At 41.3% G+C, this 16,360-nt stretch overlaps 1 protein-coding gene across 1 annotated transcript in view; it reads right to left on the bottom strand.

Moving 5' to 3' along the window:
* Positions 1-8,164: 8,164 nt before the first annotated feature.
* Positions 8,165-16,360, bottom strand: part of LOC140230583 (uncharacterized) — a 90,062-nt gene continuing 81,866 nt past the window's right edge. Inside the window, exons 5-10 of the mRNA XM_072310725.1 lie at positions 15,404-15,847; positions 10,615-11,058; positions 9,800-10,225; positions 8,894-9,313; positions 8,302-8,417; positions 8,165-8,242 (exon numbers count right to left, since the gene is read on the bottom strand). Of these exons, the coding sequence (XP_072166826.1) occupies positions 8,165-8,242; positions 8,302-8,417; positions 8,894-9,313; positions 9,800-10,225; positions 10,615-11,058; positions 15,404-15,847 (1,928 nt within the window). The remainder of the gene's footprint in view (positions 8,243-8,301; positions 8,418-8,893; positions 9,314-9,799; positions 10,226-10,614; positions 11,059-15,403; positions 15,848-16,360) is intronic.

Raw genomic sequence — 16,360 nt, 5'->3', positions numbered from 1 at the left:
AACATAACCCAAATGAAAATGTGGAAGAAAAAAATGAAATATTATAATTATTAAATAAATAACATTAGATATCAAACAAATAGCTTTTACTTTCTGTTTACCCGTTCTCTTGTGTAAGCATTTTGAACTTATAGTTAAGTTTATCAAGAATCACAATTTGAAAATGCCACAGTGTGTACGTTTGTATTGTTACTCCTTGTTTGTACGTGTGTATGCAATACTACTATCACTGAAGATAATATGAATACAGGCACATGATGCGTTAGAAAACGTTTTTAAACGTACTGTAGTTCCTCATGAGTGATACAGTAGTGCAGTGACGTCGGACAAGCTCTCACAAACGTGTTTGATTAAATTTCACTTTATATCTGTTGCGTTTGTTCATTCTTACCAAGGAACCTTCGTAGTCTTGATGAAGACTTGATGAAGAATGGATAAAGGGGACCCAGGCCCCTTTATAAATTCTGCCACGCTTGTTATACAAGGTTCTGCGTCAAACAATAACATTCAGTATTGAGATGAAATCTGAAGAGGACACGTGTGTATGACTTTCACTCTACTTCAATTTTAAACAAAATGGAAAAATGAAAGTCATTATCATGCTTTTCATGAAACGTGCCGTGGTAGGTGATAATCCAATAACCTTCAAAAATATTAACACTTTTGTACATATAGCGTTACTTTGTTCTTGTACAATAAATTTTAGATAATTCTTCTCCTCGGGTTTCTCTGTATGAATGGACTTTGTAGGCTAACTAGTAACGTTACAAAGATCACTAAGACTTCACATAATGTCTAATAAAGAATATGCTACCATTGGGTCTGTCTGTTTGGTCGTGTTTGCATGCACCAAATAAAATTTCACATATTGCTCTTTGTAAGAATATGCGCCCCACCCCCATTAAAAATTCTAAGAATGGTCAACCGCTGATACTTAACTATAGTGCCAGCGGTAAGCAAACCTGTGTATAGTTCACACTGTTCTGGGATTTCGTGTATAGGGTAAGTACGTATCATAATCTGGGAGAGGGGATCATAATATTCTAACCTCTTCAACGAGGTCACGTGAGTTCGCTTCTGTTACGTGCTCTTTTTGTTTGCTACTGAAGATGTTAACCTCGTGCTAAAATCGTATTGTTTTATATTACTAAAACTACTATACAGATTATTTCCCAATTATCGTGTGAAGCTTTCAAAACAACATAGTACAGAGCACACCTTCAAGTTGAAGAGCACGTTGTCTGAACGTAAAGATCGTGGACCCCTCGAGGTGTGTACCGTAACGTTGTATAGACTTTTGATAAAATAAGTTAAAGCTATTGTTTGTAATGCTGTACATTACGCACAAAATTGTCCCATCACATAAACAGTATTGTCCCCAATATACAATTGTAAATTACATCAATAAACGAAATTAATCTTGTTTTCTTGATAGAAAATGCATGTGTTCATCTGCGTATAACTTTGAGATGTATTTCCAATCAATTGATATCGTAATCGGACCCATAAATGGAAATGACATCGATCTTATATTCGAGTTATCATTCTGACCGAATGTGTGTCGTGTGAAAAGCTTGAAACATTATGATGCTGTCGTTCTGAAGACCGTGATTTGTTCTTCATCTGTGACGAATTACATACCGATTTCACAACACCTGACAATGTCATTGGCGATTGAACAATGTATTATCCTCCCCTCTTCTAAACAGCCGTCACTCCTTTCCCGGTAATTCAGAAAGTAAAAGGGAGAAAGAAAGAAGAAAAAAAGCTTCGTGATTCAACACGACATGTTCTAGCAAGAATCTACGATTACCATAGACGTACCCCGGGGATATGAGTATTAGCATTCCCACTCAGTGTCAGGTCAATATTTTAGGGCAGTCAAAACCCATGGCGGTGGATCGATTTGTCCATGAGGGTTGGCGCATTACGCACAATAAGGTTATTAACGTATAGGGGGCTCTTTTCTTTTCCCGTGTCTTTTTTCGTGTCAACGAGCAGACGACGAAAATACCACACGCGAGGAAAGCCACAGGCAAGCTGTTGTGCCGTGAAGAGGAAGAGTACTCGTTCCCACGGCCCTTTCACCATTTCGTTGTTCGAATGCTGGTGATTAATTCAGCAATGTGTGTGTGTCTGTGTGTGTGTGTGTGTGTGTGTGTGTTTGCGGTGCCTATAAACACTTAAATATCGGCAGAAATTTCCATCTTCTCCTCACAGATTTTGGCATGTATGAATTTTGCTGCATATCCTGCATTGCAGAAATTTAATTCGGAAAAAAGTCAAGTTTACAAACAACACAGGATCTTTGAATTTCTCAAACATTTCGCCAACTTTATATAAAATATTGTAAGAATTAAAGGCCATTGAAAGTTCTTTAACAGGAAAGAAAAAAGCTACAAAAGGCTCAAATGAAAGGGAATTTCATATCCTACCAAAAAGCAATGCAATACAATGACGATGAATGACAAAAATAATCATGATAGAAAGATGGGCAGCAACTTTTGAGGGGTCAAAATTATGAAAGGAGACAGTGTGTATTCTTGTTGCACGGACTTTTCTTGAAAACAAATGAAAAATATCCCATCGTCGTCACTACCATCCAGATATAGGCTCTCACTGTTCGGTAGACCAAGCATGTGGATAAATGATTCCAACCACGGCAATATACATTTCTTAAATTGGTTAATGTAAAAGTTATATTGTTGTTGTTGATGGCGTTTCAGTTAAATGGTTATTCAATGATCATGCTTTAAAATAGTGTTAGTGGTAAGTGGCAGATTGTGCTTCAACAGTTTCTATGTTTATTTATCTAATATTCATTCATTCACCTTTACATTCATTGACTCAGTTATTCACCAGTGAATATTTAAGACGATGTATGGGGGAGGAGCCTCATTGAATCTCTAGGTTACCTGGAGATGACCACGCGGGGACCATAATTATTGATTACCGCACTGCTCTTGGCGTCAAGACACCCCGTACTACAGACAGTAATAGGGAGCTTTAGATTTTGACGCGCGGACGTTTGAGCCGACGCTTGCGCTTGACGTTCTCCTCTCCCTGCGTCGTGTGGAAAAGTAGCTTTAGAGTAGCTGGGACGCAACGTATAAAAAATAAAATCGCGCCCCCGGATGATCAGTGCATGAAGAAGCTCGCTTCGTCGCAAACTGTGCGGACGTGAAAATAGCCGAGTACGCGTGGTGAAAAACTCAGGCGACGCAAGCTAAAAATAGATTGACATTACGCGCGCTACTGCGCACGCTCAGAACATTTTTTTTTTCCTTTGAACGTCCGCGCGTCTAAAATCTAAAGCTCTCTAATTTTATCAAGCTGTGTACGAGGTATAGCTCACGCGCTCGTCGCCCATTCACCAATTGACCGATTCTGTGACGCGCTATGTGTATTTTTGGCATGGGCAGCGCCATTACTGCGGTGTCTCAGCCGACCCCCCCTCCTCTCTCCCCACCCCTCTTACGCGCGCAGAATGAAAAACTGATGCGTGGTTGTTTTAGCCAATGGGCATCTCGTACTGAGTGCGCGAATGCTTGCTTAGTGCGCGAACCTTTGTTACAAGTGCGCGATAAACATGTTGCCCGTGGGGTGGGGGAGAGCAGGGGGGGTCGGCTGAGACACCGCAATTTGAGCTCATGGCTGCGTCCAGTGCCATAAAATGTCTGCTGCCCTCAACGAATCCGAATCGGTCAATAGGGAGCTTTAGATTTTAGACGCGCGGACGTTCAAAGGAAAAAAACATGTTCTGAGGGTGCGCAGTAGCGCGCGTAAAAGTCAATCCATTTTTAGCTTGCGTCGCCTGAGGTTTTCACTACGCTTACTGGGCTATTTTCACGTCCGCACAGTTTGCGCACCGTAGAGAGCTTCTTCATGCACTAATCATATGGGGGCGCGATTTTACTTTTTATACGTTGCGTCCCAGCGTAATCTAAAGCTACTTTTCCACACGACGCAGGGAGAGGAGAACAGAGACTCCAACCCGAAACACCTTCTGATCGGGAGATTCTCCCGCCCGAAACCCCTAGCAAACGGGAGACTCCAAGTTAATGTGTGCGAAGCGCGAAGTTCCTAGGGTTATAGATGCTCTCTGGTGCTATCTAAGGCTTATTTTTGCAACATACGATAGCAATAAGTAAGAAATCCTTTCCAACGGGAGACATTGAGCCAGGGCGGGAGAAATTAAATCTCAAACGGGAGAACTGGAGATTTTGCAAAAATGGGTTTTCGGCGGGAGATCTCCCGTCGAAAACGGGAGAGTTGGAGTCTCTGGGAGAACGTCCAGCGCACTCGTCGTCTCAAACGTCCGCGCGTCAAAATCTAAAGCTCCCTAATGAAACGTCCTCAGAACGCGCTGTAGCGAACTATTCAAAAGTCCCAACAACCCTAAGCAAACATACACATACACAAAGATAATCATACATAATATGAATATATGTGTGTATATATATATAATGCATATATATATATATATATATATATATCATATATATATAATGTATTATGATAATATATATATATATATATATATATATATATATATATATATATGTGTATATAAGTAACAAAGCTGCAACAATGTTCATGCTGTATTCACCAACGGTTTATTTCTTCACACAAATTTTCGAGCGTCTCGCCGCCCTTTCTCAAGTGTTGATACTTTTTATCTTGCCAACACGTGGACTACCTTATCAACACACACATATATATATATATATATATATATATATATATATATATATTGTATATATTTATATATATATATATAATTTAAGGGACTGTTATACAGTTCTGGTCGAGGTGAGGATTTAGCTTTTAACATTTTGCGAGATATTCAGAAACCACTCTATGAGATGTCAAAGAGCATGCAATTCTAAGGGGTATCAAAGGTTTATTATTTTGATGAAAATCGGTTTTGAAATGGCTGAGATATCCAAAAACAAGGTGAAACAATGAGATCCTAATAAAAGGCGTGGCCTGTCGCCTTTTATTATTATTATCACTTTTTTGGATATCTCAGCCATTCAAAACCAATTTATATCAAATAAACGTAGAATCCTTCTTAAAATCACATGCTCTTTCATATTCCATAAGAGGTTTCTCATTTTCTCACTTAGGAATGTTAAAAACCTGAATCCCCACCTCAATCAGTACTGTATATACATTATATATATATATATATATATATATATATATATATATATATATATATATATACATAATTATAGTCTGCTGCATTCACATTTAAACATGCTCAAAACAACCAGATTCGTATAAACATAAAATTTCACATGTTCCATTTTTCTAATGTGTTTGATCATGATTATTTCTCTCAAGACCTTAGTACATGTATATAAAACAATGTGCACATGGACCCGTAGAGTGTATTGGTAGAACAATAGAATAGTATGGTAACTTGTCGACTTTGATAACAGCTACTGTATGTTACAGTAAAATTTTTAATTGACAGTTTGACATCTATTAGATTTCTTTCTTTTTTTTTCCTTATACATTTGACGGAGAGTCAAGTAGACAACATGCACACAGGGACATAATCACTAACGGTTTTCTGCTAAATTTACCCTGGTCAACCATATATCCTTGCATCTAACTCTAACCCCAACACATCCTAGCAGTATCAATGTTGCCTCCATAGAGCATCAAAGGGACAATGTAATATAAATATCTATATCTATATGCCTCTTTATGTAGCTCTGAATAAATTAGATAAAGGAGTGTTTACTTTTCTCCTCTTTTAATATCCTCTAAAGTATGCTGCACTTTTTAATCAGTGCAAGGTCCAGCAAATTGAAGAGGGCTAGATAGTTCGATAAATATTACATAAAACTCTGTTGGAGTGTATAATAACGAGAGAAAAAAAGTCGTGAACTGCAGAACGTCTTTTTCATGTTGGTATGAATGAAAATTCGAGCGGAAAACTCGGGTGGTGAAGATGGCGAAGCAATGGGGACGGCCGTTGTCTCTCCGCTGTGTTCAAGTTAACTCCACCATTCTTCACTGCTGATATATCATGTAGAATCTGAAAGTGCCAACAAGGAATATAGTTTGAAGTATTTCTATTCTCATATTGTTCATCTACTTCAATATTTGACAAGATGTAATCATCATTGACACGTTTTGACAATTTGCATTAAAGAGAGAGAGAGAGAGAGATAAGGGGGGGGGTGCCCTAGTAGACTAGTTGCCCTAATTTTTCGTGATCAACTCTGACAGGATGGCTTATAATAAAAATGAAAAAAAAAAAAAAAAACGCTATGCCGGTTTCATCTCTGATATCTGCTTAGATAAGATTTTCCAATGTAAGTCTTGGAAAAAACATGTCTGTTTGTTCGATTTGTACCAGCCAGGGTGCTAGACAACAATTGATATTCACCAATTTCGTTGATTTTGACTTTTTTAGTGTGACCTTTTTCTAATTATTATACTGTCAAACTGCATTTATAACCACCATGTCATAGTTTCTGCAGAAGGTATTAATACTTGCCGACGATTAATCCGCATGAAATAAAGTGCTGTTTGACATTATAAATATATCAGCAATTACTTACCACCACCTGTTCTTCTTTGATGTGCAACATCTCCGCGTTTCCCGCCAACGGTGAGGTGCTAATTGATTATTTTCTTTGCCCTGAAATAAAGTGAGTTGAGTTGAGAAAAATTTTGACTAATGACTGCCAAATTTGCGACTTCATCGGCATCTGATATGAAACACATACACACATACACACACACTACAAATGAAACTTGCTGAGATCAGATTTTTCAAAATATACACACACATGTGCCAATTTCCTCGTCTGGCCAGGTGCAACTAGTAGACATTAAAGGAAACCAAACTAAAATACAAATCCAGATTGAATTAAAGCAGCAATAGTTGTAGAACACATCAGTGAAAGTTTGAGGGAAATCGGGCAATCGATTCAAAAGTTATGATATTTAAAGTTTCCATACCGTCATCGCTGGACAAGGAGACTACTACATTTTATGACTTTATTTTGGACTATTTCAGTAGAAAGAAAATATTATCTAGAAAAATTAATTTTTCATGAAAAGTATAATTAGGTCGACTTGTTACGAACATGAGTTGACAGGTTGAGAGTAATATTATTCCCCTTATTTTCTGAAAGAGGTAAGTCAAGTGCTCTTTCATTATATTACAAAATTGAATTCATGTTGAATATTCTTTACACTTTGTTCAATTTGTTGTCCAAAGTGACGCCATGTAGTGTAAAAGTCTTCTTATCCAGCGATGACAGCACCAAAAGTGTAGGAATTCAAAACTTTTCAACAGATTGTCCGATTTTTCTCAAACTCTTACTGATGTGTTGTACTGATATTGCTGCTTTCATACGATCAACATTAATATTCAGCCTTTGGTTTCCTTTAATAAACAAACAAAAGTGCATGCAGCGACATGAAATATGAACAACTTCTTAACGTTTCTGCGTCGCGTTTGAATGAATAGGGAGCTTTAGATTTTAGACGCGCGGACGTTCAAAGAGAAAAAAACATGATCTGAGCGTGCGCAGTAGCGCGGATCAAGTTACTGCGCACGCTCAGATCATGTTTTTTTTTTTCTCTTTGAACGTCCGCGCGTCTAAAATCTAAAGCTCCCTAATAACAAGATGGAGACTTTTTGGTGTTTTTATTGATAGTAACAACGATTATGCCGTTTGACAGATAAATCAATAATTAAAGAAATAGTTATTTGCGTTCATGACGTATTATTAAAGATCCCTTTCTATCATAGAAATACACACACAAACACGCAAATATAATAACATGAATACATATAATATACACATTCTATATTTTCTATATTGATAAATAAATGTGAATACATACATGTACATACACACACACACATTCTAATATATATATATATATATATATATATATACATACATAATTACATATTCAGTCACGGAAGCATGGAAGGCACGGAAAGGGGGCAGTGCAGTGAAGACGAGGATGTATGGGAAACGAACTCGATGCACACTTTTAAATACCTTGCTGAAAGAACTGACGTAAAGAGGAAGGCACTGGGGGACGAGATGACAAGCTGCTTCCGATCATCCTTTCATGTCGCCCGAGAGGATGTCAAGCCGACTCTCCGATTCACAACCCTCATTTAGTCCATGATGTACAGGGTATCGTGTTTTTCACCGATCCTTCCTAAAATACCTAAAGCTGCAAAGAGAAGGTCGCTCTACGTGTGAAAACGGAAGGGGAAGGGGAAAGAAGATACCTCTGTGAAAGATGACTTACCTTGGAAGAAGAAGGCATCAAACCATGTTGCTTGCTTATGATCTTCCAGAGGAGTTTCCTCACTGCACGGTTCCTCAAGAACGTGTTCACGACCGCCCAAGTCTTGCCTAGTTTGCCTAAAGTTGTTAGTAGTCATTTCATCAAGGACACATTAGGAGATTTGACAATGTGTTATTTCTGTATGTGAAAGACCATCCTACCTTGGAAGACGTGTGGAACATGCAATGCGGTGATGCGGCTCTGATACCTTGGATGCTTCTCGAATCCCCAACATCACGTCTACCGGACTAGTGATGCTTGCAGATTTACTCCTGTTGTATGGATGCGATCCTCCAAATTTGTGACCTACAGCTAGATTATACAATGCCCGTAGACCGAAACTAATATGATTCATTCCCCAAACCATGTAACTTTGGTTTGAGAATGTTTTCGACCTCATTCACCAAGAAACCTCATTGCCATTATGGGTAGGTACAACGCTGGTGGCCAATGAATCGTCAAGGTTAAGGGTGATAAATGAGATACAAAAAGGACAAAGAGAAGCTGAAAAAGAGAATGGGTAATAATTTTGATGAATGCAGAAGATCGATACCTCTACACTCCTGCTTTTTACAAGAGATGATGGAATCCTCCCCGGATGTCGTTTCGAACTTGAATTCGGGTTGCGGTCTCTGGCCTCTCTTGAACTCCATGCAAAGGTAACCGTAATCTTCGCATCCAAGCTGGTTGATGGGGAAATTTGTCTTGATACCGTCAAGCTGAAGAGGTCCTGGGCCCTCCAGCGGCGTAGCCTGATTGAATTCGTCTAGGACCTGCGTTTGTTCGTCCTTGCGGGGTCCGCTTCCATCGGGGTTCTTCGAAGCGAATAGTCCCATCTGCCACAAATTTTCGCCTTCAATGTCCGCGCCATCCGGTTCGAAGTTGATCTCCGCATCGATGGTAAGAGGGGATGGCTGATCAAAAGGAGCGTCACCTACTTCTGGTTCCCAGTCCATGTCGATGGCAGTGGCACCTTTCAAACACAAGGATTGGATTCAGAATGATTTGTGCGTGCTTCACGTGCATTCATATTTATCATGTTTGAATCTCGGTTGCTAGCGTGAAAACCTGCAATAATTCGGAGTATACCTTTCGAAGGGTAGCATGTTTATATATATATATATATATACGAGTATGTATATATATGTATATATGCATAAATATGTATATGTGTGTATATATTTACATTTATGTATATATATTATATATATATACATTTATATAAATATATATATATATATATACATATATACCTGTGCTTTGGTGTCTTGTCCGCTACCGGCGGGTTCACGCTGTGGCGATCTTCAGGCAGGCTGATTTTCATCAATCCTCAACAAACTATATATTCCGTACGGATATATACCCAACGGTTACACATACATTTTCTTACTTTCCGTTTGTCAAATACATTTAGACGGTATTAACCTACAAATGATTTGAGAGAGAGAAATATACAAACCTTTGCAGCGCTCTCTCATGTCTACACACTTAGTTGTCACCGAGTCATCGGGCTGGGCTTCAAAGTCAAAGGCTACACTCGCCTCGGGATTCTTGTCGAGATCGAAGCAGAGGTAGGGAGCTTCCTCGCAACGGATCCCCCTCATGTCGAAGTCGAAACCGACCTGTTCAAACGGTAGGTTTGAGCCCTCCGTGAGTTCGGTCGAAGCGTCGGCCGGGTCGAGAATCTGTTCCACCAGACCCGTTTTAGGTCCAGATCCATCAGGATTAGGGCTTGCGTAGGCACCAATCTTCCAGAGGTTATCCCCCATCACATTTGTCGAATCTTCGCCGGTGATGCCGGTCAGGTCTACCGTTAACGGAGTCATCATATTCTCGAAAAGGTTCTGATTGCCCAAGTCAACCTCAAGGTCATTGAAAACAGCCCCTATAAAGAGAAGCAACAGGCGCCGAGACCGAACATAGTAAGACCTAGTCTACATTGGAAGAATACGAATCTGCTGATTTATTTAGAAAAAATGTGTATTCTCAAAACTAAGTACGGATCATATCAGGTCTTATCCATAAATGAAAATGATTGTGAGTACTGCACTAATAAAATAAAAAAATGTCCCTTATTCATGACTTTTCTTAAATCATAATTTAAAGATATCACAGACTTCAACAATGGGAACAGGATTGTAACTTAAACAATGTCAGCAAGATATGTGCTGATGATTACGGAGCAGAAGGATAAGAGCTTATTTCTTGCGTCTCAACGACCTTAAGTTAGTAAATCTTGCTTGTGAGCTTGGTGGTGATATTTCCCATACTTACGCGAGGAACACTCTTGTTCTTTACACTCAACGATTGTGTTCGCTTCCCTGGAGTCATCTACTGCACCCTCGACCTTGAAGTAGTAGAGCGGGTCTGGATCATCGCCGCCTGTGAACTCCACGCATACATATCCAAAATCATTGCATCCTATAGTGCCGAGTTCAAACTGGGTTCCGACCCCATTCATCGGCAGGTCGCTGTCCTTGTCTAGTGTGGTTGAAGCTTCCATGTTATCAAGGGTTTGTTGCACGTAGCCGAACCGCTCTCCCTCTCCGTTGGGACTCCTACTGCCAAACAGCCCCATTCGCCAGAGTCCGTTTCCTGCAACTTCTCGGTTACCCTCTTTAAATGTCACGGTGCTGTCCAGGCTCACACCGGTTACCTGACCAGACATGGGTGTGTCAGTTGGCTGGAGGTCCCAGTCGAGACTTCGGGCGTAGACATCTGTTCGGAAGAAAATTGAGACTTGATCCCTTGAGGCCGTGTCACACCTTTCCGGGCAAGTCTTGCGTGCGACCCGGAAGTCCCCGCAGATGACCCGCAGATGACAGTGCCTAGGGCCTAGTACGTATCTCACCCGTAGTCGCCCGGAGGTGCGCACGCAAATCTTTTTACCCGCAACCATGTTTAGGCCCAGTCACACCTTTCCGGGCAAGCTACGCGGGCTTGTTGCGTGTAGGGATTTTCCAGCATACCTGACAATTTCTGAGGGCGGACAAGGATTTGGGCGGGTCAGTGCATGTGTTTTACTTGCTGGACGCGTTCTACTTAAATTCTACTTGCGGGTATACTGTGTGACCTGTGTGCCAGGCGCGTGGGGGCTGACAACTCAGTGAAGGAATTCCTCAGAAGGAATGACAGAAGTCCCACAGAATGTCATTATCTTGGCTGCATACGGGGACTGCGAAGTACCTGCGTCGGAGTTGCCTGCGAGGACCTCTCCAGGCATCCCCGCAACTCACCCGGAAAAAGTTTTGGTCATGCTCAAAACTTGACTGCGGTTAAATCGGACTTGCGTGCGCACCTCCGATACGGTATGACAAGGCCGTGAGCATGCTCAAAACTTGTTCCGAGTGAGTCGTGGGGGTTCGCTCGCAGAGGTACAAGCAGAACACCAGTAGGAGACCCTTACCGGCAGCACCTCGCAGGCAACTCCAACGCAGGTACTTCTCAGTACCTGTAAGTCGCTCGTAACAAAAAAAAAACAAAAAAACGGATCGGTTTCAAAGCTCTCACGCAGGTCACATGGAACACACGCAAGTACAAGGTAAGTAGCACGCGTCTAGCAGGTAAGAAACAAGTGCGAAACTCGCAAACATTCTCGGGAAAATTCTCCTGTGTGCTGGAAAATCCCCCCTCGCGACAAGCCCGCGTAGCTTGTCCGGAAATGTGTGACACGGCCTTAAGATTCCATATCCTATTAATCACTTGAACTGAACTGTTCTTCAAGGTCTCTCATCTTCCAAAAGCTTGTGTCTACAATAATGAATATTTAGTGGTTTTTGTGGAATTCTACATTTGGGTCCTTTTGGTCCAGAAAAAAAGAATGACAAATTTAACTGTTCAGGAATTACTAGTAGAGTTAAGAGTTCAAAAAGATGGATTTATGGCAATATATCGTGAAGTCACTTTAGATGAGTAGAACCTAGGGCAGCAATCCAAGTAAAAGAGGTGTACTCTGCACTCCAGTTCTCCTTCTACATGGACAGAATGGCAACACATTGAACATGATCTACAGAAACATTAGGAAAGGAGGCCTTCCCTCTTTGTTGGCCGGCATCGAGCATATAAGTACCCACAGTATAAGCATTCATAAAAACCGCTGGATGGATGATTCTGTCATCTACCCCACCATTGCCCAGTTTTCCCTCTCACTGTTCATCATTACCAAGCCTACACACATTCCACTTTCTGGCCACCACCTCGCCTTCTTGTTTCATTTTCCATCTGAGAAGATGGCTGGATAGCCCATATTCAGCTATATACACTATATAGGTTTCCACGGGGTCCAGTTGGATGTGAACGGGGCCACTTCACCTGGTTAAACACCCTGCTCTTTGCTGTGAGTAAATGACGCCCGATCTTTCACGCGCATGAGTTGTGACTTTCTCACATACGAGACCTCCATTTTATGTCTTATCCGAGGGACACAGAGTTTTGCCTCTTACTAGAGGGGACGGCATGATAACATACAACATTGCTCAGTGAGACTTCCCGGTAAAACTGACCACAACATCTCGTCTCCTCCTTCTGATACATTCGAATCATTGTGTGATTATTTGTACATTATATCAGAACGATTCACGGAAAAACTAAAGACACTTATTTCTCCCAACTCTCAACGCGTTCCCTTGTAAGCTATACCGTCTCTCGAAGCTGCGTCTCACACCGAGACACCAAATCATTACCCACAGCCAGTAGATGCGTCTGTTGCGACACGGATTGTCGCCCCCGGTTCGGGGCGACAATCCGTGACGGAGTTGGCGGCACGGATTGTCGCCTGGCGACAATCCGTGACGCTTGTGCAGTTCCCAGTTTTTGACCTCGAAGGCAACAATCCGTGATGGCAAAAAAAAAAAAAAAAAATTGTTGCGACACGGATTGTCGCCCCGTCACAGATTGTCGCCCCGGGCTCGGGGTGGTTCCTCCGGTGTTAAGCTTTGGTGGGATGGGTATGACTGGTAAGTTATGCGTATGTGTGTGTGTGTATTGTAAGCTGCATGATATGTAATGTGTATGATTTTTGTAGGTGCGTACAATAAGTGACTTGTGTATGGGTTTCCGTATTGTTGTGTGTGTGTGTGTTTGTTTGGAGTATAATAATACATTATGCAGAAACTGTGCATGTGTGGTTGTTGTATAGTGGTAGTGGTTTGTTTGTCTGTGTGTATACCTGTGCCTGTATGCTTACGTGTGTATGTGGTATATAGTGGCGTTTGTGTATATCAAAGGGTATGTGATGGTGCGTGTTTGTGGGCGCAGTTTTGTGCCTGCATGAGTATCTGAGGGGTTTGGTGTTCGTGGGCTACGTAGGCCCTACGTATGTGTGTTGTGTGTGAGCGTTCGTGTGTCTACGTAAGGCCCCAGTCACATAATGCTGTGCGTCCGGCGTTAGGTCCAAATAAGTCATTTTTTTTCCTGCGGACACCCGAGGATCTCTTGCTGTCACCAGAGCATTTTTACAAAACATACGGGAAAAAATATGCGGGGCGATACGGAGAGATAGATAACTCGATTATAGACCAACCCTACTAATAATTTCTTCACGAGAAAGTTTTCACATGTAGGGCCCTACCAAATCTATATTCCTTGAATATATTGGTTTGGATCATGTAGCACCTTCTTACTTACAAGGGTATATACATTATAAAAACACAAATACATTACACAAATCTAGAATGAAATCAGTTATAAAAACCCGACCACCACCCCCTCCCCAACCGAAACAAACCTAGGGCCTACATCTATCCTAAATATTAAATCCTACCAACATCTGTCATACCATTTATAACTATCCTTCTTCAAATCCAATTCCCAACCCACCAACCCCTGATTAAACAAAACCTAAATCATCCCACATCAACATTCACCAACCCAAATACACACACACACACACACACACACATACACACACACACACACGAAGGTTCGTTATTCCGAAGTTTCGTTTTTTTTTTCCGAGGCTTCATTTATCCGAAACACACAATTCCCTATACCTAGAGGTTCGTTGATTCAAAAATGAAATTCGGAATAACGAACCTTCGGAATAAAGAGCCTTCGGACGAATGAGCCTCCAGAATAACAAACTTTTGCAATAACGAAATGTAACCCCCTTCCCACATACACACGCACACCCGAACCGATACCACATTCCTTCCTGATGAAACGACTTCCCAATGTTGATAAATAAGACATAATGGACCGTATGCAGAAAAGCATCATCCGCCCGCACGCAAGCTCCACTCCGAATTCATATACAAATCCGCCAAACAAACTCATCAAATTCAAAGCTGCTGATAAAATCAATTTCAACGTTTATGCCAGCAACAGTTTACTAGGTATCCCTCCCCACGCGCAGCTAAAAAAACACATACGCAAAAAAAATGACATAATAAACACATTCTTCAATCATACACACACACACACACACACACAAACACACACACACACACACACGCACGCACAAACGGACACTAAATTATCATGTGCACGCGCACATTCACACTTCCTTGAAACCTCACTATGACTTTTTACATGGCATGTTTGCATGGATGTAGCCATGAAAGTTATGTGTTAGTATTTCAATGATTATGTCCAGAACAATATTACCCAGCAAAATGTGCTTCGAGGGCGGGCGACAATCCGTGCCGCCAGCCCTTGTCACGGATTGTCGCCAGGCGACAATCCGTGTAGGGGCGACAATCCGTGTGGCAACATATTGTGTCCAATGGAACTGACCGCTTACGGAAGAAAGCTACAATCCTACATCCTTCGGCAATGCCGGAAGATCTTCCTCTGTCCGTTCAAATTCTCCTCAGTAGCTTCAGTACAAACAAATAATATTTCTTTGGTTTGAATGTCCCGCCGAACAATATTTCACTTGAATTCCCAATAGCAATCAAAATACACGTACCAACTCCTTCTCCTTTATGTTTCTAAATCTGACTTCTCAATTTGATTTTGCTTGTATAAAAGGAAAGCTGTGTAATATCATGCTAAATCTACCGATATATTCATCCTGCAAGTGTTGGAACGATTTCCAACTTGAAGAAGGTTGATTTTCACTTACTCGACAAACATTCTTGCTCACGGCAACGGGTCAGCGTGTTAGCTTCCTTTGACCGATCGACTGCACCGTCGACACGGAAAGCGTAGTTAGGCGTTGGATTGTCACCTCCCGTAAATTCCAAGCAGAGATATCCGAAGTCGTTGCAACCCACGGATCCTATCTCGAAGTCCGTCTCGACATTCATGAGCCCAAGAGGACTGCTGTCTTGTAAGGTGGTGCCTGCCTCCCCTGTGTTAAGAGTCTGGGGAACGTATCCGAAGCGCTCCCCAGTGCCATCGGCGTTCCTGCTCCCGTACATGCCCATGCGCCATAGGCCACTGCCAGACAATTCCGGGTTGTTCTCGCGAAAGGTGACCGTACCATCCAGACTCACGCCCGTGGCCTGGCCGGGGATTACTGTCTCAGTGGGTTCCATGGTCCACTCAAAGTCAGTGGCAATAATTCCTGCAGAGTGAGGAGTGGGTCAATTATACATTCTAGAGATTGATATGCTTCTTGAAAAGATAATGTTAGAATAACTTCTCTTTAAAGAAATTGTATGAGTTGCCATCAGAAAACACTTCAATTTCGGGGGTACCTGTGGTCCATTCAGTCTCCTATTCAAGATGTTCCGTGAGGTCGCCCCTTTACATTGGTAAATGCGACAGAAAACCATCCTTATCTTTCTGTTGTTAATCGGAATAGTGGTTCACAATTGCTAATAGGCCTATGTGTTTCTACGGGATGTAAGAAAAGTCAAATTGATTCCGGTGTCACAATAGTTTATAGAAAAGCATTTATATGTCGGTTTATTTACGAGTTTGATTGCAATAATACGTAGGAAAGTGATACTTTCTGAAATATTGCACAAAATATCATGCAATTATGTACAAGGCAAGCGTACAACTGTACAATGTATTTATTTTTTTATTTGATTTGATTTGATTTGATTCTATTGGTTTTTTCTGTTATCATTGT

Source organism: Diadema setosum, chromosome 7 (assembly GCF_964275005.1).
Source record: "Diadema setosum chromosome 7, eeDiaSeto1, whole genome shotgun sequence".
Taxonomy (NCBI): domain Eukaryota; kingdom Metazoa; phylum Echinodermata; class Echinoidea; order Diadematoida; family Diadematidae; genus Diadema; species Diadema setosum.
Note: the sequence above shows the minus strand (reverse complement) of the source record. Positions and strands in the feature narration are given on the sequence as shown.